The following is a 20,405-nucleotide window of genomic DNA, read 5'->3' as shown; positions in this document are numbered from 1 at the left end:
TCCAAGTTTTACCCTAACAAGTGCTTTTCGAGGAACTCCTGAACCTCTGCGTTAAATCTATCACAATCTTCCATAAACAGAAAGTGGCCGTGACCTTCCCATACTGAGATCTTTAACTGCGGCAGGTGGTGTAACCATTGTTGATCTATCTTTGCCAATCTTGGAGTTGCGATAAGCAGGGCCGGTATATCATACACATCTTCCCACCGCCACGCATGCGGTAGAAAATTTGTAGTGATTGCATTGACCCGAACGTGTGTCTTTGTTTTTAGCATTGTGCTACGGATTGCAGCACGCACTTCCGCTGTGGTGCGATCGGTCCCGAATCCTTCAATTTTCGCTTCAAAATATTCATCGTCTCGAAGCCGCTCCGCCAACTTCTTTCTATCAACTTCAGGAAGATAGTTTTCTGAATTGATGAAGAATGAGTCCACATAAACAATACTAGCCACAGTAGATGGGTAAAGACGAAGCAGCATTGTCGCAATAGGCCCACCCAGACTGTGCGCGACCAAAACGCACTGGGTCAGATCTTCATTCTCGAGGACTGCCATGATAGCTCGAGCAAAGAACTCGTGGCTGTACTCGGTTTGAGGTGCACTGCTTTTGCCATGACCGGGCAGATCTATGAAGATGGCTCGATGCTGACGAGAGAGAGCCCCTTGGCCCTCCCAGAGAACACTGCTGCAGCTCCAGCCATGAATGAATACAAGTGCCTTTCGACTAGAACCGCTCGTATAATATGCAATATTGAGGTCCTGGTATGATGTTCTTTTCATTACACCCATTTCCATGTTCCGTTGCCTATCGGACAGCTCTGAGGCAACCTTCGAGTTACTTCCGTATGAATATATTAAAAAAAGCATTCACAACCTAAATGTACTGGTAACAAGTTCACAGTTTTATCTCTATTATGTGAACTCTACAATATATAACTTTTGGGAACCAACACTAGTAGGATTTGATGGTGTCCATTGCTGATGTAACGGAAAAGAAATTAGCCGCGGGGCATACGTGCTGCTACGGCATTCTTGCAAGGTATCCCAAAGACAGATTAAAAAGTATGACCTTGTTATCTACAAACAGTCAAGTAGAAGCAATCCTATAAGAGTATCGGCCTTATGGTGGTTTGGTATTGCAAAATCACAGCATAGCTTATATCCCAGCACTACACCAATCGTCGCTCCCAAAACATGCGTTCGAATATGTTGAGAGGACTGCTTGCCAGTCGAGATCGCTGGGTCCTATATGATCCACTTCTATCACCGCGTCCTGCAGAACTTCATGCCCAGCACTCGGACATGTGGCGTTGTCACCTAAGATTGATGCATTTCCTCCAATGGTAACCTCTGGATGTGCTTCGATATTGATGGTGCCGAAATGTGGAATATAGATTAGCAACTTATTAGGAGTCTCGCCAGTTTCGCCCAAGCTCTGAGGTTGTGATTTCTGGCTATAAGCTCTTTGATGAACCGACCGAGATGCAGTGGCTAGGTAGTATCGCCCGTTATCGGAATCGCTCTCAGCCGCGAGGAGGGGTTGAATGATCGCAGAGATCTTCTGAGCTACGATATCGTGATTGGTTCGCGCTTTCATCTCCATGATCTCTAGAATATAGTCAAGCAGTCCTCGATCCCTCAGTCGCTGATGACGCAGTGAATCCAGAGCAGTGAAGCTGCCTCTTCCGACGCAGTTGTTATCACTGCTGGTTTGATGCTGATGCCGGGCATCAATATGCGCGATGCACAGCGTCACGCTGGCAATGAAAACTACAAAATCAATCATCCGGCAATAATACGGAAGAGGATTGGAATTGTGGAAGGCCACGAAATCAGAGATGATGGTGCGGCTTGCGGCGCTAGCAGTCATCTTGCTGTAATCATGATTCGGACCGTCTGCCGAAGAAGGTTGTAACATGAATGGTAGATGTAATTGTAGTAAGAGGTTGTGATGCGTAAACTGATGCATGAGGCGGATCGAATCTTCGAATATCTTTACTTCATTGTCGGGAACGAAAGCAGTGTTATGTATCGTTACAAACCACTGTGGCGACATCAGGGCTGCGGCGTCCTGGAGCATCTTGTCAATCTTGTAAGTTTCGGACAGTTCACTCGCCTCGGCACCGTTACGACGCAGTATAAGCCCGGCAGCAACTGCCTGGATACGCTCTATGCGCTCCAGAGCCATGCATGACTCTAAGGCATTCGGAGAAGCAAAGCTGTCGTCGAGCGAGGAGCCCTGGGGAAGCCCCAATATTAACGACAGAGCGCGATCCGAGAGGACGATGCGGAACCACATATAATCAGGATCAATCCGGTCCCGCCTTTTTGGCTCTAGTGTTATGTTTACCGGCCCGCCTGTTCCCGTATGTAGCCCTAGCAATTGAGCCGTGAGCATAGCTCTGCGATTCGTCATCCAAGCGCGCCGGAGGTTCCCAGAGTTATTGAGGTACATTGACTCGGTCATGATGCATTCTATGCCCTCGAGTGAGTTGGCAAGTTCATCATTGCTCGTCACTAGCTTAGAGACCACATCGACGAGGCAACACATGATGGCACGGTAGTCTGAGCTCAAACCATCAAGCTTGCTGGCTGAAGAGGGCGGAATGCCCTGAAGGTATGTTGCCAATAACAAGAGTCTTCTGGCTATGAGCACAGGATGAGCCTTGGCACCCTGCGGAGGCAATTGAAGCATCTCTTTTGGAGATTCCATGTGTTTGGAATAGAATGTAGAGTACGGCTTGTATATAACTCCGTGGAATAAGATCGAAATATCGACTGGAATGCTCAATATCAGGTCGAGATCATGCTGGTCAGGCCATTTCCTCAAGAGGATGCCGGATATCTCGTCAAGTCTGTTTGTTAACTGTGCTTCTGGTCCAATATTCGAAATTGCCGCATTAACGGATAAATGCGACTTTGAGTTGGACTTCGAAGTGTGATCATCTCTCCCCGGAAATCTCTTTCCCTCGCCATTAGCAAAGTAAGATGGCGATCGGGGCATTTAAGGAACGTACCGCTGGCAAAGTAATCCTCTCCTGATCGGGTTGATACTGGAGTGATGCATTGGATCCAGTATTGTCGCTGTGCCTGGTCAACTGTACTGTCGGAGATTCCTCATGATCGACTCTGTCGTCCGCCTCGTCCCGAAACTCTTGACTGATGCACTTTGTCCGTCGGCTCCTACATCCATCACATTTCTTGTTTGACGCTACTGCATAGGAGCACCTTGTCTTACGATGCTTGCACTCCCAGCAGCTCAATGTGCCCTTGCGGATCTTGCGCCTTTTGGGCGGATGTTGTTTGTCTTCCGCCGCGGAGGATGGCCAGCGTTGATTCTGCTGTTCCGACATCTTCCGTCGATAACGACTCCAGCCACGAACTTCACAATAATCCCCTTCCTTGAGAATTGGATAGAACGACGTTGATAATGCCTTCCATATAGTTTTCCTGGAAGTGTCAATTTCTTCTTTTGAACTCGGTTTGAGAAAGACGTTAAAGTCTCCGCCGCGGCGGTGTAAGACTCGGAAGTATGGTCCTCTGTAGATCAATACTTTCCATGGAACAATGATTGTTACGTAATCACTCCATTGGGCCGCGCCGAGATCTAAAATCATACAAGATCTTGGTAGAATCGAGGATTAATTACGTGGAAATCAGGGGAGCGTGGATAAACAGTGCCTCATTTTACGGTCAGACAGAGTATTCAGATAAAACTTCAGTACAATAATGTACAAATTGCAGCTCAATATGTTCTCCGTAATAGTACTGGCATTTTTCCACAGCAGGCTCTCATCATAGACAGAGGATCGATCAAGCTAGGGTAGGATTCATCTACCGCATGCACCGCGGTCCAACACCAGTCAACCTGCAGATCTATACTAGTTATTCAACTAAAGACTCCGAAACCCCCGTTGGGTACAAAGGCCGGTAGGGTACTCCTCCGCGGTCAAAAGTTACTATTAGTAACCCCAATTCAAATACATATATATTCCACGAGGTAGGCTCGCCACGTTATGACTTCTTTTTTCCATGTTGCTCAACTTTTATATCGCTTTTTCTTATCTCTATCCTTTCGCTGTATTAGCGAAACAAATTTCTTCGCTTTTGCATAACGCAGAGTTCAAAATGGTCAAAGTCGCCATTGCTGGTGGTTCCGGGCGTAAGTAAAACATCATCTTGGCTTGACGCAGCGGTATACAACTGCTAATCATCATGTTGTTATGATGCAGAGGTCGCTCGAGAAGTCATCGATGCTCTACTTGAATCCAAAAAACATGATATTACCATATTGAGCAGAAGTGTATGAGACATTGTTCACGTGCCTCAAATGAAAGAAAGTAGCGGAAGCTGATGTCCATGTACAGGCTGTGCCACCTAAGACTTTCACATCGACCCTCGAGTGGCAGATTGTCGACTACAATGATGTGAAAAGCCTCACCAGAGCACTTAACGGTGTTCACACTCTCTTGTCGTTCATCCAGACGCTGGGAGATTCCGAACAAAAAGTGCAGAAGAACCTCATCGATGCAGCCATTGAAGCTGGTGTCAAACGTTTTTCGCCAAGCGAGTATGGAAGGTAAATAGCCATTTAGTAGCACCATGGCCATTGCGGCTTCCTTTGACCGGCTAATGACTGAATCACAGCAAAGACACTGTGGATATGTCCTGGTCAGGGCAAAAAGAAGTAATCCGGGAATATTTGAGAGAAATAAACAAGTCGGAGATCGTAAGTTACCTTTCTGCAAGTACAATAGCTGGAAATTGTGAGTTTGGTGAGCGAGGTACACATCCACATTGCTAACCCACTTTCGCGTGGCTCACAGGTTCTTGAGTATTCCTTATTCCAGCCTGGGCTGTTTTTGGACTACTTAGCCTATCCCTACAAAACCAGCAAGTATGTTGACCCGTTGCAAACCATCTTTGACTTCCAGAACAAGCGTGGTATCGTTGTTGAAGGCCACGAGGACGCCATTATAAACTTCACTTCAGTCAAAGATTTTGCAGCTATTGTTGCCCGTGCAGTTGACTACGAAGGAGGCAGATGGCCGATTATTGGAGGGATCAGAGGCAACAGGTTGACGTTCGCACAAATTTTGGACATCGGAGAGTCCGTGAGAGGTAAGAACAATAGAAGCATAATTGTTGCCAAAAGAAAATGAATGATTCTAAGTCTGAAGCATTGTTGACTGAACTTTTCAAATTATCTATTACAGGACACCCTTTCGCAATCGAAAAAGCAAAGATTGAAGATCTAGAGGCTGGTGAGCTAAAAACTGTTTGGAATATTGAAGCCACTCATCATGCCGCCTTTAACGCCGATTCGATAGATATGCACAAAGCTGTATCTATTGGTATCCTTCTGAGTAGTACCAAGGGGGCATGGGATTCGTCAGACGAGATGAATCGGCTCTTTCCTGATTTTCAGTTTATTAAAGCTACAGAGTTCCTAGCAGAGGTGTGGGAAGGACAACCATGATATGGGCCGAATAATCCGACCTATCCGCCAATATACACTTAGCACATAGTTTCTCCCTTAGGGAATTCTTCTCAGTATTGACATGTCGGAGACCGGCTTGTCACAGATATTTGAAACTAGACTTCCTTGGATATATTCCACTTTAAACCCTACAAATGTGTTAGCCATTATGAAGGGGCTGGATTGCTTAAAACCGAGTGTAACTTTGTATCATACCGTGGCTAGATAAGCTTGTCCTTTTATTAAATTTTGGAAAGCTGATTCACCGAGCCATTGAGGTTGAAGGCGCCGGAGATTCTCCTCAAAGAGCCATGAGTTTCCACCTTCCACATAAACACTCTCTCCATTTAAATTTTCTTCCAGCGCAATGGCCGCGACAACTTCGGCCACGTCAATGCAGGTGTTTAGTGGGAGGCCTTCCTTTTCCCACGCATCCTGGAGTTCTTGGATCATGGCTGTCTTCGTTGCCCACGGACAAACGCAATTTACTCGAATGTTTGCCTCGTCATAGGCAGTAGACGAGTATTTCCTCAGACTTCGCATTAAACCTATAATACCATGCTTGGCCGCCTGGTACACAAAGATGCCTGGACTCTCTTCAAATCCGGCTACTGACGAAAGAAGTATCAGCGACTTATTATCTTCTCTTTTGGCATTTTGGCGTAAATATACAGATGCCACTCGAGCCACAAATAAGGAGCCTCTCAAGTTAACATCAAGGGTGATTGTATTTGGCTCCTTCTGCACGCTGACGAGGTTCATGGACGGCTCGAACCACTCCGGTCTTTCCCCAAGCCCAGCATTTGACACGGCGATGTCAACACGTTGATAAAGCTCAAAAGCTTTTTGAAATAACTGCAGAACCGATGAATATGACGTTACATCGGTCTGAACAAAGCAGACGTTCGGAGATAGAGAGCTTGCGAGGACCATCCCTTGTTCTGTGTCAACATCACCGAAGACCACTTTTGCTCCATGGGAGCTAAGCAGCTTCACTGTTTCCGCACCTATACCGTTGGCGCCGCCAGTAAGGATGTTAGTAAAAAAAAGTCTTATTCGTTTCCCTTCTCTTTTCGCAGGAGTTGGTACATGGATCTACCTGTAAGTACAACGACTTTGTCTTTGAGCTGCGGGAGCTTCTGACGGTCGAGCAAGAAAGCTGACATTGCTTTAAGAACTACAGAATTTGATCACTGAATGTCGAATTCACATAGTAAGAATGGATTAACAATCAAAAAATAATATATCTTCCGATTCAGAAGCTATTTGAACCGTCTATATATGTGCGACTACAGGCTTAGGCGGAAAGCAAATCTTCTCTCACAATTTCCCGCTTCCGTTGGCAGAGGTGGGCCGGAAGATGCACTTTGTGCGTTTTAGTTTCCAGCTTCCGACAGGACCGACTCCCAATAGCAAAGAGAATCCCCAGACTTACTGAAGGTCTCGTTCCGTCGCACCAGACCCCTTCCGGATGGAACCCTTCCCCGCTATTCACTTTCTGCCACCCAATGCACCAAATTCGTCGCGTATCTGGCAAAATAAGGCTTCACTATTGGGTATATAGCTTACCAGACTGGCATTGTTGTCTAAATTGCAGTGAATATTTCTCGAACAATTGGTAACTAGCATCTGGCCGAACGCATAAACACAGCTACAACCTCCTTGTAACCTCAACCACCATGCCACTTCAAACATATCATATATCCTCATCTGAAAAGGGCCTATCAAGTGTTACGACACTCATTGTTGGGACAAAATCTGCTATGCTGATTGACCCGCCATTCTTGGTCTCGGATGCCGTTCGCGTTGTTCAATTCATTAAGGACAAAACCCTGAATGCTTTACAGGCCGTCTTTGTTACGCACCACCACCCGGACCATTACTTCAGTGCCAATCCTATCCTAGAGGCATTTCCATCTGCGAAGTTTTATGCCGCACCTTATGTTAGAGCCGGAATTGACAGGGAATACAATGAGAAGGTTAAATATTGGCCGACCATCTTTGGCAGAGACGAGATTCCAGAGGTGCCAAGGAAACCTGATCCCTACCCGTACAGCTTTATCATCCTCGACAAAGATCCAGAAAGCCCAATTATGCTTCTGGGGCCAGTACAAGGTGACGCAGTGGACCACACGCTTTTCTGGCTGCCAACGGAGAGGACCGTTATCACCGGTGACGCGTTGTATGGGAGAAGCACACATCTCTGGTAAGAGTGCCTAATTGAACACCCGCCATACCATGTACTTATAGATACCGGGCAGGGCAGAAGAAATTGAGACACCAGAAATTCTCCATGCGTGGCAATCGGTAAAAACTCCATGTATTAAGGCTTTCTGGGGAGGTTACTTACAACGTGAGTTCCGCAGGTCATTGAATTGATTGAGTCGCTTAAGCCTACCAAGATCATCGTTGGTCATCTCCAAGATGGATGGTCACTTGATACTGCCGCCGACCTGGAGCACAATCGTAAGTACCTGGCGCTTTTCGAAGACGAGATTTCTCAGGCTGCTACGAAGCCGACCGTGGAGCACATCTATAGTACGTTCGCAATTGCCTTCCCACAGGCTGTGAAAAATTTGGATTTCTTTTTGGGTCACTTGAGCAATCAGTTTGGCGAAGGAGGGGAGATATGGGAAGAAAATCGCCATCATGCGGTTGAGAAAAGGACGAAAAAGACTTTAGAAGGATACGTTTTGTAGTCCAAAGCTCATTGAGACTTATCGGTTATTTAGTTGCAATTACACTGGCAATGCACTTTGTTCATAAATTTTCCATTATCTTCTGGGTACAAGCTTCTCCGTGATTATGGATTCGCTCGCAATTGGCGTCGTTTCCTTTTCAAAGATAAGGTAGGACACATTATTCCAGGATAAAGATAGAGTTGTAACTGTAAAGACTTACCATTAATATCATATTCACTAACTAAGCAGAGTTTGCATTGCGGCATTAACTGAATGCTTGCCTTAACTGCAACTATATCTTGGCCTCTCTAGAAAAGCATGGGACGGTACATACGCTACATTATATCGGAGCTGAATCGCCGAAACACACTCAGTGTTGAAGAACCAATCAATTCGAATTCTGCTAAGCCCACCTCCTAGCTAACCCATAGCTAACGTTCAATGTTGTTATGTCCAAACCTTTAAGGTATTTCCCTTTTTTAAGCTTCCTTTTAATTCTATCTCACAATAATCGCAGAACACTTGAGGAGTTAGTAGCTACATCCCAATAACCCATTGCATTCCATTAATGGCATTTTTATAAAATGTCTCAGTCTCGGGTAAAGAAGGAACTATCCAGAAGCAATGTGGTAGGCCAAGATAATGGTCAGACTTGACGGGAATCCTTGCATCCTTCAAGGTTGCCACCAACACCTTTCCATCATCTCTCACCGGATCCAATTCGCTGGTACATACATACACGGGTGGTAATCGCCCCAAGATGTTCGAATCTCGAATTGGAAAGTAGTCCTCATATTCAGCATTATTTCCTGCAAGGTCGAAGAATAGACGCATCGTTGATGCGTTCAAAAGTGGCGCATTCTTCTCCATCTCGGCGTAAGATGTATGAGTTGACTTGTAATATTTCGGGATGTGGTCGGGGTGCAACGCAACGGGACAGAAGATAGCAATGCCTTTGACCGTATCAGGTCGCAGTGAAGTCTGACCCAAAAGTACCTTGCGAGTGACGGAAAAGGCAAGTCCAGCTCCGGCCGAGACGCCTATGGCGTATATTCTGGTTGAATCACCTCCGAATTTAGCAGCGTTGTTATACGCCTGCGTTCGTATTAGCTATATCAGTTTCAGCTCTGCTTATTTGTGACATAAGTCTTACCCATTCAAACCCATTGAGCGCATCTTCAAGGTGTGCTGGTGCCTTGTGTTCTGGTGATAATCTATACATTATGGAGATGATGATGATTTTGCTGCTTGCAACAGTGGCGCAAAAATAGTCATCTGCCATGGACGGTCCAATGACAAGACCCCCGGGGTGATAGTATACTCCAACGGGGAATTTGTCGCTTTTGGCGGCAGCCGGGCAAAAGATACGATAGTTGAAAGAATCATGTACGCCCTCGTAGGTCTTAATAGAATCAGGGATGGGGGGATATTGTGCTGCAAGTGCTGTCATCATCTCCTCTTGCATGGCGCGCATTTCATCAGCAGTACCGTTGAGAACTGGTCGAACGCCTAGGTGTTCCTCGAACTGGATTTGTTAGGCACCTCCTTTCATTGGTAAGTATATGCATTAACATCGACGTGCCTTGAGCCATGACTCTGAGTAGTCGCTCATTCTGAACGGTTTCAGAAGCCGAAATACGTCTAGACGGAATGCAGCTTATCTGTAGGTTATACTCAAGAACAAGGAGAAAGAAACAGGAGAGAAGGAATACAGAAAGTAGATTCTATAACCCACGCATGAGGGTTGTAAGCTCAATGGACTGACGCACAACGCCAATGAAAGCTGTACTATAGAATATCCAACTAGGAAAGATATTATCGGGAATTCCGGTCGCCTTTGTATACAACCCTGCACATATATATGAGCCATAACCCCGGAAACCGAAGCTCAGTATGTATAGTATCGCGTACCCACTGAACAAGCCCGTATCCGAACAGAGCCGATTAGAAATCTCGCCTAGGGAAGTGGAGCAGTGTAATAGCTATGTAAAAACCCCCGGATCGAGACTGGGAACCACACGACAGGTCTCTGGTCCGAGGTTCGGAAGCAACTGTAGACAGGGCTGGTGACTAGCATGCTACGATGATCACCATTTCAGGGAGGTCTGCATACCGCATGATTGTACACAAGCAATCATATGGAATGATATTCAGAGCCCTTATAGGTGGCCCGTATAACAGCTTTTCGTACTGTTGAGTGTTATTTGAGCCGTATCGCTATTAGAACTGTGCTCATATATGCTTTGATTTGCCCTAACGTACAAGTTTCCCAGTATTGCAAGAGCCCCTTTTTACTTCGGAGAGTGCACGGAGATCGATATATGTATTACGGCCAACGTATTAGTTGTCTTATTCATACCTGAGGAGACAGTTGATCATGCTCAACTTTAACTAAGCAACGAATCAAGTATTCTTCCACCTGAGAAATCCCTTGAAGTGATGTGACCATGCCAACATAGCCGTCTGGTCGAATGACGGCAGCGGCACCCGCACGATCATTAACTCCGTACGTGGCGTATAACCCTTCATCCGCTGGGCCGTGGAATTTCATTTCCGCATACTTCTTGATCGATGGCTGAATATCCCCCCATTCAAACTTTCTTTCTGAGAAAGGATGGAGCACGACTAGTTCGATAGTGGAGGATGGAAACACGGGCATTAAATCTTGACAAATCTGATTTACAGCCCGAGATGAACTGCCGTCTTTCTCACAAAGATCGAATGCTGTGAATAAAAGGATCCTAAATCGCCCATTGGAGGGAAAATCTACAGCTGTCAGCGATGACATCCCAATGCATGGGTTACTCAGTTTCGCACCATCTTGCAGATGTCGCCTGTTAGCATCTGCATATCGCAACACCACTGAATCGAGTAACCGTCGGCCGGGTCTCAGGACCCCGTTGAGATAGTTGTCCCCATGGATTGGGTAATCTTCAGGAGCAGGGTGCTTAACAAGAATTCCCGGCGAGTATTCAATGCCACACCCACTGGTAAAGCCATTACCGTCTCTGAAGACCTTTAGAAATTGATCATGCGTCAGTCCCTCGACGTTTTTATCAGAGTTGACTTTTCCTGAAAACATGGATGAGAAGTTGGTGTCAAACTCAATAAGCATTTTTGCAATCTCGAGTCGCTCGTCCTCATATGTGGAGAGGATGGTTGGGCCAGCTGTTTTGGGACTTAGCCCATGAATTTCATGGGCCAACTTCCAAGAAAGGTTGTAGGAATCCATCATGGAAACGTTCATACCTTGGCCAGCCTTGGGGCTATGCGTATGACAAGCTTTTCAATATCAGCTACTGAAACACCCGAGTCAAAACGTAGCTCTACTTACCGTCCCCAACAATAAATATTCTGAGTTGACCGTTGCTATCCTTGAGAGAGAACTTGGGTGTCATGCGCTGTCCAATCTGGTATGCAGCCCACCAATCAACCTGAGTTCCATCCTTGACACCTATTTCATAGGGCTCAAAGACACGCTGAGCTTGTTTCAGAATAGAATCAAGAGTGATCCTTCCTCTCCGCATTTTCGACATTTGCTTTTCTCCCTCATCATTTTGGTCTAAGCCTTCAACAGAGACTTCTTCTGTTGTCTGTACATAGAGACGTGTCAAATACCCCCCACCTTGAATACGCTCACGAGGGATGATCATGACTGAACCAGCATCGGAGTGAATAGCGCAGCGCTTCCGTATATCTGGGAAATCTGTCTCCACCACGAAGTCAACAACACCCCAGATGTGGTCCGTTGTTTCACCAACAAGATCTAGTCCCATCCGCTGTCGAACTACGGAATGTGCACCGTCAGCACCAACAAGATATTTGGCGCGTACAGCCTTGCGTGTCTTGGCGCCAACAACATCTTCAAGCTCAATCTCCACCTTGACAGGAAACTCAGTATCGACTACTTCGTCCATCTGAAAGTCAATGAATCGGGCGTTTCTATGAATGCAGTCCGGTGCATAGTGGCTGAGATTGCTTTCGAGGATCCGTTCGATCCGGCCCTGGTGTATGGTAACCTCATGGTTATATCTCGCTGCCACCTCCACGTCTGGTGCAAAAGATGTACGCTCAATTCCGGGAGCATCATCTGGCGATGTGTTTCTTTTGGGGTTCCAAAAAGCGACCTCAGACATATGGCATCCATGGTTGAGGATCTCATCAACAACGTCCAGGCTTTTCAGTACTTCCAACGTGCGAGGCTGAAGACCATCGGCCTGGCCACCTTTCAGCGTTCCAGGCTTGGCATCGTAGCATACAATGGTATCTCCAAGTCCGTAACGAGCAAGCATCAATGTGCACATCATTCCCGCAGGGCCGGCCTTGACATTATCTTATCAATTGACCTGCACAAAATTTGGGTGAACCCTGACTTACACCAATTATGATGACTTCATATTTTTCATCTTCACCACCGGTAGGCAATGGCGGCTGTGAAGTCAGCCTTGGCAAAGGCGGTTCCTTTGTTGGATTTACTCGAAGGTCGCGATCATTGTAGGAGGTTTCTTGAAAGACGGGCATTTTTGCTGACGTTTGAGCGATTAGGGTATTAAAATCGACGGATACTTCGCTTTGCCTTTTGTAGGATGTTTCAAGGCTAGCAGGGCGTCTTGTATAATACCGAAGGAATAAATGTGTGTCCCTTGAGTATGTTGCCAGACGTGGAAGTGTCCTTTGGCGGCTTTTGGCATTGTCTGGCTTTAGCGTTCTCACGGCTGGCTGTTAAACGGACATCCCTCAGTGACGAACTTGGCTTTCTCAGACTAATCGGATCGGACTGCATGACAGCAATGGCTCGGACACGGGTCGGAAAGAACACCAGAACCATCCGGAACGCATCCGCCCCACACCTCATCGGTCCGCTGAACTCCCAGATCCGTTTACTGTACCGCTAAGCGAAAAGCTGTCTAGGGTGGTGCTGAGCTGGTGTCTTGAATAAGCGGGCAAGGGGAAAGTGGGCTACCCGGCATATAGCATAGTATCAAGTGTTTGTAGCCTTGTACTATGCTTTATAGACATTTGAAGGAAATCCGCTTCTAAATTCGTTTGCTACGCTTCTTCATTCATTTTTTACGCAACCTCAACTGGAGAGTCCACCAAATTAAGTCAAACAATTACTTTCTGCTTTCTATTATCTACCATCATCAACATGTCGGCTCACAAAACGCTCAATACAATGGTCAAAATGTTGGACCTCAACACTGAAAACATCACAGAGAATGTTCAAATCGTGAATTCTGGCTGTTCCGATAGACGGGTTAGGTATCTTTTTGAAAGACTTGTTGTTCATCTCCATGATTTAGTACGGGAAACGAGACTCAGTACGGAAGAGTGGATGGCTGCAATAGAGTTCCTCACTAAAGTTGGTCAAAAATGTACTGATACACGTCAGGTAAGCGTATCACGGATAGGTGCTGATACATTTCGCTCAATCCCATCAATCATGACTAACACGTGTCTATGCAAGGAATTCATTTTACTCTCGGATGTCCTCGGAGTTTCATTGCTTGTTGATGCGATTGACCACCCCAAGCCAAAAGGCTCGACAGAAGGGACAGTATTAGGACCATTCCACACTCACGAAGCGGAGTATGCTACCAATGGTGCCAACATCTCGACTGATCCTCAGGGAAGCCCGCTTCTTGTCATCTGCCAAGTTCGCAACTTGGCAGGGCAGCCAATCGAGAATGCCAGAATTGATGTTTGGGAGACTGACTCCAAGGGATTTTATGATGTTCAATACGCAGATCATGACGGCCCTAACGGACGAGCTGTTCTTACGAGCGACAAGGACGGGAATTTCTGGTTCAAAGGCATTGTCCCGGTCCCATATCCGATTCCAAGTGATGGACCGGTTGGAAAACTTCTTGGAACCCTCAATCGACATTGTTACCGGCCAAGTCACATGCACTTTATGTTTGACCATCCGATTTATGATCCTCTCGTCACGTACGTGTATAGTGCTGCTACATCCGCTCTACGCTGTTGTAAAGTTCCCAATTAACTATTGCATGCAGTGCTTTATACTTAAAAAATGATCCATATGAAACATCAGATGCAGTTTTTGGTGTTAAGAGTACGCTTGTGGTGGAGTTGAAGACAGTACAGGACAAAGAAACGGCTGAACAGTATGGTGTCGATGTCGGGTGTGCATTGTTGAAATATGAATTTGTTCTTGTTACAAAGCAGGAGGCAATTGATATGCGATACCAAAACGCAGAGGCAGCGATGAAGGTTCAGGGGAAGCAAATGCAGTACATAAACGGTCTGCCTGTACCGGATATAGATTAAGAGAGGATAGATTGTAGCTAAAAGGCTGACAGCATCGAACAGAGCCCTTCAATCTTCAATTGGCTGCACTTATAAGATGTACTTCGACAATAATGCTTAGAGTAGAGGAAAATAGTAGTTTAATCGAAGACATATCTCAATTTAGTTCTCAAGATGAAATTACATGTAGTCAGGCTTGAGTCATTTCAGCTTTTCTGTAACAGCCGCTCCTGTCTCCCTAGAAACGCCCTGACGCTGCCAGACAATAAGAGGAAATTAGATGACTTGAGCTTTGGGAACCCCTCTTCCACCTCAGCCCTCATGGTGTCCAGTATTACGGATCCTGCTTCCGTGGGTAGGCGAGGACCCGCGGCAAATGAAATGTTCTCGGCCCGGTTCTCGGTATTGGTCAAATCATGCGCATGAGGAATCTGGCTATGTGATGTCATCTAGCAACCCTGAGCATGCAAAGAGGCCCAGTGAAGGTTATAAATTGCTTTAATTGCTCTGGATTCATTCTTTCCTGACTTCGTAAAAAAAGAGCCATTCAGTGACTTAGATTTCGCGGGATTGCTAGTCGTTTCTTGGGAGAAACTTCAGAGCCTTGGAAATCATGGTTCCTCCATCAACTACAGAGGCCGACTTTGGTCTTACTAATGAGAAGACCAACGGTTCCAGAATTGACACGATGTCACCCAAGCCTCAGGTGTCTACAGCTTACCCTCGAGTCGTGGAGAATTTTCGACCAATGAGTGTGATCATCATCGGCGCCGGTTTCTCGGGAATCTATTGCGGCGTTCGGATACCAGAGCGACTACGTAACGTGAAACTAACCATATATGAGAAGAACTCCGGGATTGGAGGCACTTGGCATGAGAACCGCTACCCGGGTTGTGCTTGCGACATTCCTGGTATGTTTTATGTCGGCTATTGAAGAGATCTTATTAGTGTATAACACCCTCCCACAGCACATTCATATCAGTACACATTTGCACCCAACCCGAATTGGAGCCGGTTTTATGCCCCTGTGGCAGAAATATGTAAATATCTGGAGTCGGTTGCGGAACGATATTCTGTGAACCGATTCATCAAGCCTCTACATAAAGTAACCAACGCAAAGTGGAAGGAGGATATCTCGAAATGGTTCGAGATATTTATATACCTATCTTCTTGTGTCTCAGACTAACAATTTATTAGGGAGGTTACGATTAAGAATTTGAAAACTGGAGAGACTATAGTTGACATAGTCGATGTTGTCATCAGCGCGCGGGGAATGCTAAACGAACCCTCTTGGCCGGATATTCCAGGACTTCGTGAAATGAAAATCCCCGTACTTCACTCAGCAGTATGGGACGATAGGTATATACATTTTTTTTTTTTTTTTTTTTGGAAACAAGAAAACGTTAATTTTATCTTTAGTATTACTTTTGAAGGGAAAAGGATTGGCATTATTGGTGGTGGAAGTAGCGCCATCCAGATTATTCCTGCTTTACAGCGAGTATGTGGCACGCATTTAAGCTGCTTTATCCGGAGCACGACATGGATCACCCGACCCTTTGGAGATTCCGCAATGACGGCTCTTGGATTAGGAAGCACCGATTGTAAGTTTTACTCATTTTAATTGATTTTGAGTCGCTATGCTACGAAAAGAAGACTGGGAAGATTAACCTCTTGTAGTTTCTCCGGAGCACAAGGCAAAATTCACCAATGACCCTCAGTACTACCTGAATTTTCGAACCATTATCGAGAGAGAAGGCAACTCGGCTCATTCTCTTACCTTCAAGGACTCAGAAACGCAGAGGCTCGCTCGTGAGGATTTTACAGCGCTTATGAAAGAAAAGTTGGCAAAGAAACCACACATCCTTGAAGTTTTAATGCCAAACTTTAGTGTGGGCTGCCGAAGGCTGACACCTGGCCCTGGTTATCTTGAAGCACTTGGTGAAGATAATGTCGATTTGATTAATACACCCATTTCCGAAGCTACAGGCACTGGTCTTGTGCTACAAAATGGAGAAATCAAGGAGCTGGACATTTTGGTTTGCGCAACTGGTTTTCAGACTTCGGCGCCGCCGCCTTTCTCGGTGGTTGGAAAACATGGTCAAACCATGATGAAGAAGTTTGAACCGTACCCCGAGACGTATCTATCTCTGGCTACCGACGGCTTTCCTAATTATTTCATGATGCTAGGTCCTAATGCAGCCATCGGCACGGGACCACTTACGACCATGATGGAAAAGACGGGGGATTACATTATCAAATGTATACGGAAACTCCAAAAGGAGAATATCTCGAGCATGGAACCAAAGTCCGCCCGTGTGAAAGACTTTTCAGAAGTCATTGATAGGTACTTCAAAGATACCGTGTATATCGACAAATGCAGCAGTTGGTATAAGAGCAAGGGTGGCAAGGGAGACCGAATTGTGGGAATCTGGCCGGGTAGTGCCTTGCATGCATTGGAGACTCTTCGATCACCACGCTGGGAAGATTTCAATTACGTATACAATGAAGAGACCCAGACTAACCGGCTATCATGGCTTGGAGACGGCTGGTCTGCCCCTCAGGTCAACCCCGAGGATGGCGAGCTGGCACATTTCTTACAGCCGGCATTTGTGGATTTGCCAGCGTCGCCATACCCGGAAGAAACTGTTGAGTATAGGCAGCTCCCGTTCTCACATTAAGCTGTTTAGGTGGTAGAATCCGAAATAGCTGTTGAATGAGTATTCACTGAGGCTATGCTGCTGTGACGAGTGGGCAGGGATCTGGAAGCTGGGTAGCTGAAAGGAGGTATGCGTGTTCGAACTGGACTTTGTGCTTGAATCATACTATAGCACGAAGAGGCTTCCTCTGTATTGGACGAATTTAGAGTTCATTACCGTCATTATTGTATATCACATTCTTTGACTTCGTTACTTCTCCTTTTTTGTGCTACGGTTTCTGATACAACTCAATCCAGCGGGCCATTCAATAGATGACTGTCCCCAATTATCAGGGCAACAATATTTAACAGCCAAAAACGGCCGCACATAAAAAGAGGCCGAAAACAACCCGTCAGCTAAGGTCCAATGGAATTCGTCTTTCATTGCCTAACAGCGTATCCTTCTATACCTCGTTTCACCGTTATATGCGTCAGACAGCCGTTGAGATAACTCTATTACTAGAGACTAACTTTTACTAAATGATTCATAACCCCAATTGCTCCTGAAGATTCACCGTAACTCGCTACCTACATAAGTCCAATGACCATTTTACCCGTGGAACTAGACACAGTCGTCACAATTGTAACATTCATAAAATTTGCTTGGCCAAGTCGATTATGTTGATATTCTTTAGCCGATTCTTTTCCTTCTCAACGTTTCTACTGTTGCCTTATTTCAGTGATGTAGCAAAGATTAATCTTGTTTTACATATCTACTCTTGCATCCTCGCCAGCGTATGCTCTTCTAATCAGCTCTCTAATCAGAGGCCTTTCGACTGGACGTGGGTTAGAATAAGGATTACTAACTGCAATATTAGCCGCCTTATCGATGTCTTCGTCCGTGAAGCCGAAACTTTGCAATCCACGTGGCAATTTAAGACGCTTTAAAAGAAAGCTGAGTCCCTGGACAGCATCGCCATTACTACCTGGGAGCACATCCGCTAGCTTCTTCATAACCTCTGGAATATTTGGAGCATTATATGCCAAAGAATGCGGTAGTACAACAGCGTGCGTTTCAGCGTGAGGCAGATTGAAACTCCCGCCCAAGACGTGGCAGAGTTTGTGGTGGAGAGCCATGCCAACGGACCCAAGACAGAGTCCGCAAAGCCAGGCGCCGTACTGGGCCATAGATCGGGCATTCAGGTCTGTTGGCGAGTCCATGAGGGCAGGGAGAGATTCTGTAAGGGACTTGACACCTTCAATGGCGAGCAGGGAGATGATTGGGTTCGAGTCGTGAGCATACAACGCCTCCACTGTAGACTTAATTAATATTTCTCAAGACCGTAATGCATCAGTAGAAAGGACAAAAGAGAAGGCTATATACCTGCGTGAGCGATTGCGTTCATGCCGCTAGCAGCACTCAGGCCGACCGGAAGAGTCATAGTCAGATCCACATCGTAAATGACTGTCCCGGGAAGAATCTTGGGGTCACTCCTCGTCTTCTTGAGTCCGTCCACTGACTCGCCAAGAATGGGCGTCATCTCTGAGCCAGAATAAGTTGTCGGGATGCAGATATGGGGCAACCCGGTGCGAACGCTTATAGCCTTGCCGAGTCCAATAGTGCTCCCTCCGCCAATAGAAACAATCGAGTCGGCGAGGACGGACTTCGCATACGCCAGGGCCCTCTCAGTGACGCTTGTTGGGGTATGCATCGTCGCCTCCGCAAATGTGTGTCCAGCGCCTAAAGTAGCCTTGACCATCTCGCCTTGGTGGATCTGTTCGGAAGTAGTCAGGATCAATGGGGAGCGCAACTCACGCCTTGCCATCTCCACGGGCAGTGCTCGGAGCTTTCCACTCCCAAAGACAACCCGGCTGGGGGCAATATTGTAAGTAAAACTCTGCGGGGCAACCATGGTTGCGTTCAATAGCTGGCGGCCTCGAGACTTACACAGAAACCAACCAAGCGCACGAAACAACAGCAAGTTATAATCGGCACCGAGTAGTGAGGTTGCCATTGTCCGGATGGCGCACCGGATAGTGTATGGGCCGGCCGGATGCTCGATAGCGTCGGATGCTACCCCTTGCTAGCCAAAGCCAGCATGGAACAGCTGCAACAATCACAGTGCCGTAGCCAGTTGGGGCTTCGTGGATTAGGCGCGCGGTAGGCCACAACTCTCCCGGTCGGTGGGCTAACTACCTAGTAATCGGGGGCAGACTTGTTCCCCGCCTCTCTCTGCGTCAGTCTTGAGGTCATCTTTCATGTGCTATGGGACGGAAGAAATGCGCGTGAAGAAGGGCGTCTCTATATTCCGGCTGTTATGGTGAAATTCAACATCCAACAGCATACAATATACAACAACGAAGAGCTTTTCTTGCAATGAATTGATGAGGAGCTGTTGCCTTTAGTATTAAAGGATGGCCGCTATCTTCTAGCAAGTGATGCAGCCACATGCTGCAGGACCGAGGAAGTCAAGCTATAGTTCCAGTCGAATAACCTTCATATATCGTGACGCGAAACGACACCTAAGAACTACCGAACAATGAACAAACCATATTACGAAAGAAACCAAGACCCTCTCAGCGGCGAATCGCAACAATGGATCTCACAGCACTGCCTTGCAGTATGTCAGTGGAGAGAGATAGAGAAATTGATCTTAGCTCTTTATGCTTTGTTCTAGTTCACTTCGTGATATATTAGAAAGACACGGAACTTCACTTCGCAATGCTGCTACAACTATGTGACTGCTTACGGCCGGTTGTCTCACCTTTGCGTGGAATAAACTCTGAATTCGACTTGAAAACTACCATTCCACCGAGCCCCGCCCCCGCAGTAACCTTGTACTCCATACCGTTAGCCGCTATACAAGTAGTGGTTCTAGCCAAAGACTATTAGCTAAGGACTGTGTGTGGGATAGAAACTATGACGGACAGATGCCTACAGTCTCTGTACAAGAACTTGTATTTAGTTACTTGAGTTGAGGCTTGTAAAGAGATGTCACACTTAAATTTTTCTCTCTTCCTTATTCCTTTTTCCTAATCACTAGAGGGAGTCTAATAGAACCGGAGTAGTTAGTATTGATGAGCGTGATATAGGGGGTTTAATGTCTGCCGAGTGTCACTGCCTGCTACTCCTGTATATGTAACCTACTTAACTGTCCTCTAAGGATTGGATAATTGGGACAAAAATAAATGCACAAGCTCGGCAAACCCGGAGATTAAAGTGCTAACCCTTGTAGATTACTACGCACATAGATGGCGGTATGCCAGGTTGCCCGGGTGCTTGTTGTTTTAAACCGATCACATGGCTTTGATCTACCAAGATTGTTCCCCGCACTCATGAT

General features: G+C 46.3%; 10 protein-coding genes across 10 annotated transcripts; 4 read left to right on the top strand and 6 right to left on the bottom strand.

The window, feature by feature from the left end:
- Positions 1-8: 8 nt before the first annotated feature.
- V8C40DRAFT_267905 (alpha/beta fold hydrolase) lies at positions 9-554 on the bottom strand (the record flags this gene model as incomplete). The annotated part of the gene is made up of 1 exon (XM_083219912.1): positions 9-554. One exon carries the CDS (start codon positions 552-554, stop codon positions 9-11), a length of 546 nt encoding a protein of 181 aa, XP_083071385.1.
- A 410-nt stretch (positions 555-964) lies between these two features.
- V8C40DRAFT_250510 (uncharacterized protein) lies at positions 965-3,510 on the bottom strand. The gene is made up of 2 exons (XM_083216994.1): positions 3,017-3,510; positions 965-2,961 (listed from the first exon to the last, which is right to left on the bottom strand). The coding sequence occupies exons 1-2, from the start codon at positions 3,350-3,352 to the stop codon at positions 1,156-1,158; spliced, it is 2,142 nt and encodes a 713-aa protein (XP_083071384.1). The 5' UTR covers positions 3,353-3,510; the 3' UTR covers positions 965-1,155.
- Positions 3,511-4,127: 617 nt separating this feature from the next.
- V8C40DRAFT_267903 (uncharacterized protein) lies at positions 4,128-5,478 on the top strand (the record flags this gene model as incomplete). Its single annotated transcript, XM_083219911.1, has 6 exons — positions 4,128-4,161; positions 4,232-4,302; positions 4,367-4,578; positions 4,647-4,728; positions 4,826-5,120; positions 5,216-5,478. The coding sequence occupies 6 exons, from the start codon at positions 4,128-4,130 to the stop codon at positions 5,476-5,478; spliced, it is 957 nt and encodes a 318-aa protein (XP_083071383.1).
- V8C40DRAFT_280901 (putative 3-hydroxyacyl-CoA dehydrogenase) lies at positions 5,165-6,644 on the bottom strand (the record flags this gene model as incomplete). Its single annotated transcript, XM_083221485.1, has 3 exons — positions 5,165-5,627; positions 5,695-6,485; positions 6,578-6,644. The coding sequence occupies 3 exons, from the start codon at positions 6,642-6,644 to the stop codon at positions 5,595-5,597; spliced, it is 891 nt and encodes a 296-aa protein (XP_083071382.1). The 3' UTR covers positions 5,165-5,594.
- Positions 6,645-6,984: 340 nt separating this feature from the next.
- On the top strand, positions 6,985-8,217 carry V8C40DRAFT_55049 (MBL fold metallo-hydrolase). Its single transcript, XM_083223114.1, has 3 exons — positions 6,985-7,684; positions 7,740-7,785; positions 7,845-8,217. Exons 1-3 carry the CDS (start codon positions 7,158-7,160, stop codon positions 8,175-8,177), a joined length of 906 nt encoding a protein of 301 aa, XP_083071381.1. The 5' UTR covers positions 6,985-7,157; the 3' UTR covers positions 8,178-8,217.
- Positions 8,218-8,696: 479 nt separating this feature from the next.
- On the bottom strand, positions 8,697-9,771 carry V8C40DRAFT_276080 (Alpha/Beta hydrolase protein; the record flags this gene model as incomplete). The annotated part of the gene is made up of 3 exons (XM_083220799.1): positions 8,697-9,254; positions 9,313-9,684; positions 9,742-9,771. 3 exons carry the CDS (start codon positions 9,769-9,771, stop codon positions 8,697-8,699), a joined length of 960 nt encoding a protein of 319 aa, XP_083071380.1.
- Positions 9,772-10,512: 741 nt separating this feature from the next.
- Positions 10,513-12,680, bottom strand: V8C40DRAFT_276079 (uncharacterized protein; the record flags this gene model as incomplete). The annotated part of the gene is made up of 4 exons (XM_083220798.1): positions 10,513-10,925; positions 10,977-11,441; positions 11,494-12,481; positions 12,537-12,680. The coding sequence occupies 4 exons, from the start codon at positions 12,678-12,680 to the stop codon at positions 10,513-10,515; spliced, it is 2,010 nt and encodes a 669-aa protein (XP_083071379.1).
- A 664-nt stretch (positions 12,681-13,344) lies between these two features.
- On the top strand, positions 13,345-14,450 carry V8C40DRAFT_276078 (Intradiol ring-cleavage dioxygenase; the record flags this gene model as incomplete). Its single annotated transcript, XM_083220797.1, has 3 exons — positions 13,345-13,551; positions 13,627-14,108; positions 14,177-14,450. 3 exons carry the CDS (start codon positions 13,345-13,347, stop codon positions 14,448-14,450), a joined length of 963 nt encoding a protein of 320 aa, XP_083071378.1.
- Positions 14,451-15,042: 592 nt separating this feature from the next.
- On the top strand, positions 15,043-17,107 carry V8C40DRAFT_267898 (flavin-containing monooxygenase; the record flags this gene model as incomplete). The annotated part of the gene is made up of 5 exons (XM_083219910.1): positions 15,043-15,340; positions 15,398-15,572; positions 15,627-15,788; positions 15,849-16,030; positions 16,107-17,107. 5 exons carry the CDS (start codon positions 15,043-15,045, stop codon positions 17,105-17,107), a joined length of 1,818 nt encoding a protein of 605 aa, XP_083071377.1.
- Positions 17,108-17,616: 509 nt separating this feature from the next.
- V8C40DRAFT_250506 (maleylacetate reductase) lies at positions 17,617-19,069 on the bottom strand. Its single transcript, XM_083216993.1, has 2 exons — positions 18,449-19,069; positions 17,617-18,377 (listed from the first exon to the last, which is right to left on the bottom strand). Exons 1-2 carry the CDS (start codon positions 18,975-18,977, stop codon positions 17,830-17,832), a joined length of 1,077 nt encoding a protein of 358 aa, XP_083071376.1. The 5' UTR covers positions 18,978-19,069; the 3' UTR covers positions 17,617-17,829.
- Between the last annotated feature and the right edge of the window lie 1,336 nt (positions 19,070-20,405).

The sequence above is a fragment of the Trichoderma camerunense genome, assembly GCF_050948025.1.
Source record: "Trichoderma camerunense strain CBS 138272 chromosome Unknown V8C40scaffold_13, whole genome shotgun sequence".
NCBI lineage: Eukaryota > Fungi > Ascomycota > Sordariomycetes > Hypocreales > Hypocreaceae > Trichoderma > Trichoderma camerunense.
The sequence above is the reverse complement of the archived record's forward strand: the minus strand, read 5'-3'. Positions and strand labels throughout refer to the sequence as shown.

Bases quoted from the DNA above. Each gene is read 5' to 3' on its own strand.
- V8C40DRAFT_250510 (XM_083216994.1), bottom strand. From the start codon at position 3,352: ATGTCGGAACAGCAGAATCAACGCTGGCCATCCTCCGCGGCGGAAGAC. The intron at 2,962-3,016 runs GTACGTTCCTTA...GGCGAGGGAAAG, and splicing joins AGAGGATTACTTTGCCAGCG to AGATTTCCGGGGAGAGATGA.
- V8C40DRAFT_55049 (XM_083223114.1), top strand. From the start codon at position 7,158: ATGCCACTTCAAACATATCATATATCCTCATCTGAAAAGGGCCTATCA. The intron at 7,685-7,739 runs GTAAGAGTGCCT...GATACCGGGCAG, and splicing joins GGGAGAAGCACACATCTCTG to GGCAGAAGAAATTGAGACAC. The intron at 7,786-7,844 runs GTAAAAACTCCA...TGAGTTCCGCAG, and splicing joins TTCTCCATGCGTGGCAATCG to GTCATTGAATTGATTGAGTC.
- V8C40DRAFT_250506 (XM_083216993.1), bottom strand. From the start codon at position 18,977: ATGGTTGCCCCGCAGAGTTTTACTTACAATATTGCCCCCAGCCGGGTT. The intron at 18,378-18,448 runs GTATATAGCCTT...TTAAGTCTACAG, and splicing joins GAACGCAATCGCTCACGCAG to TGGAGGCGTTGTATGCTCAC.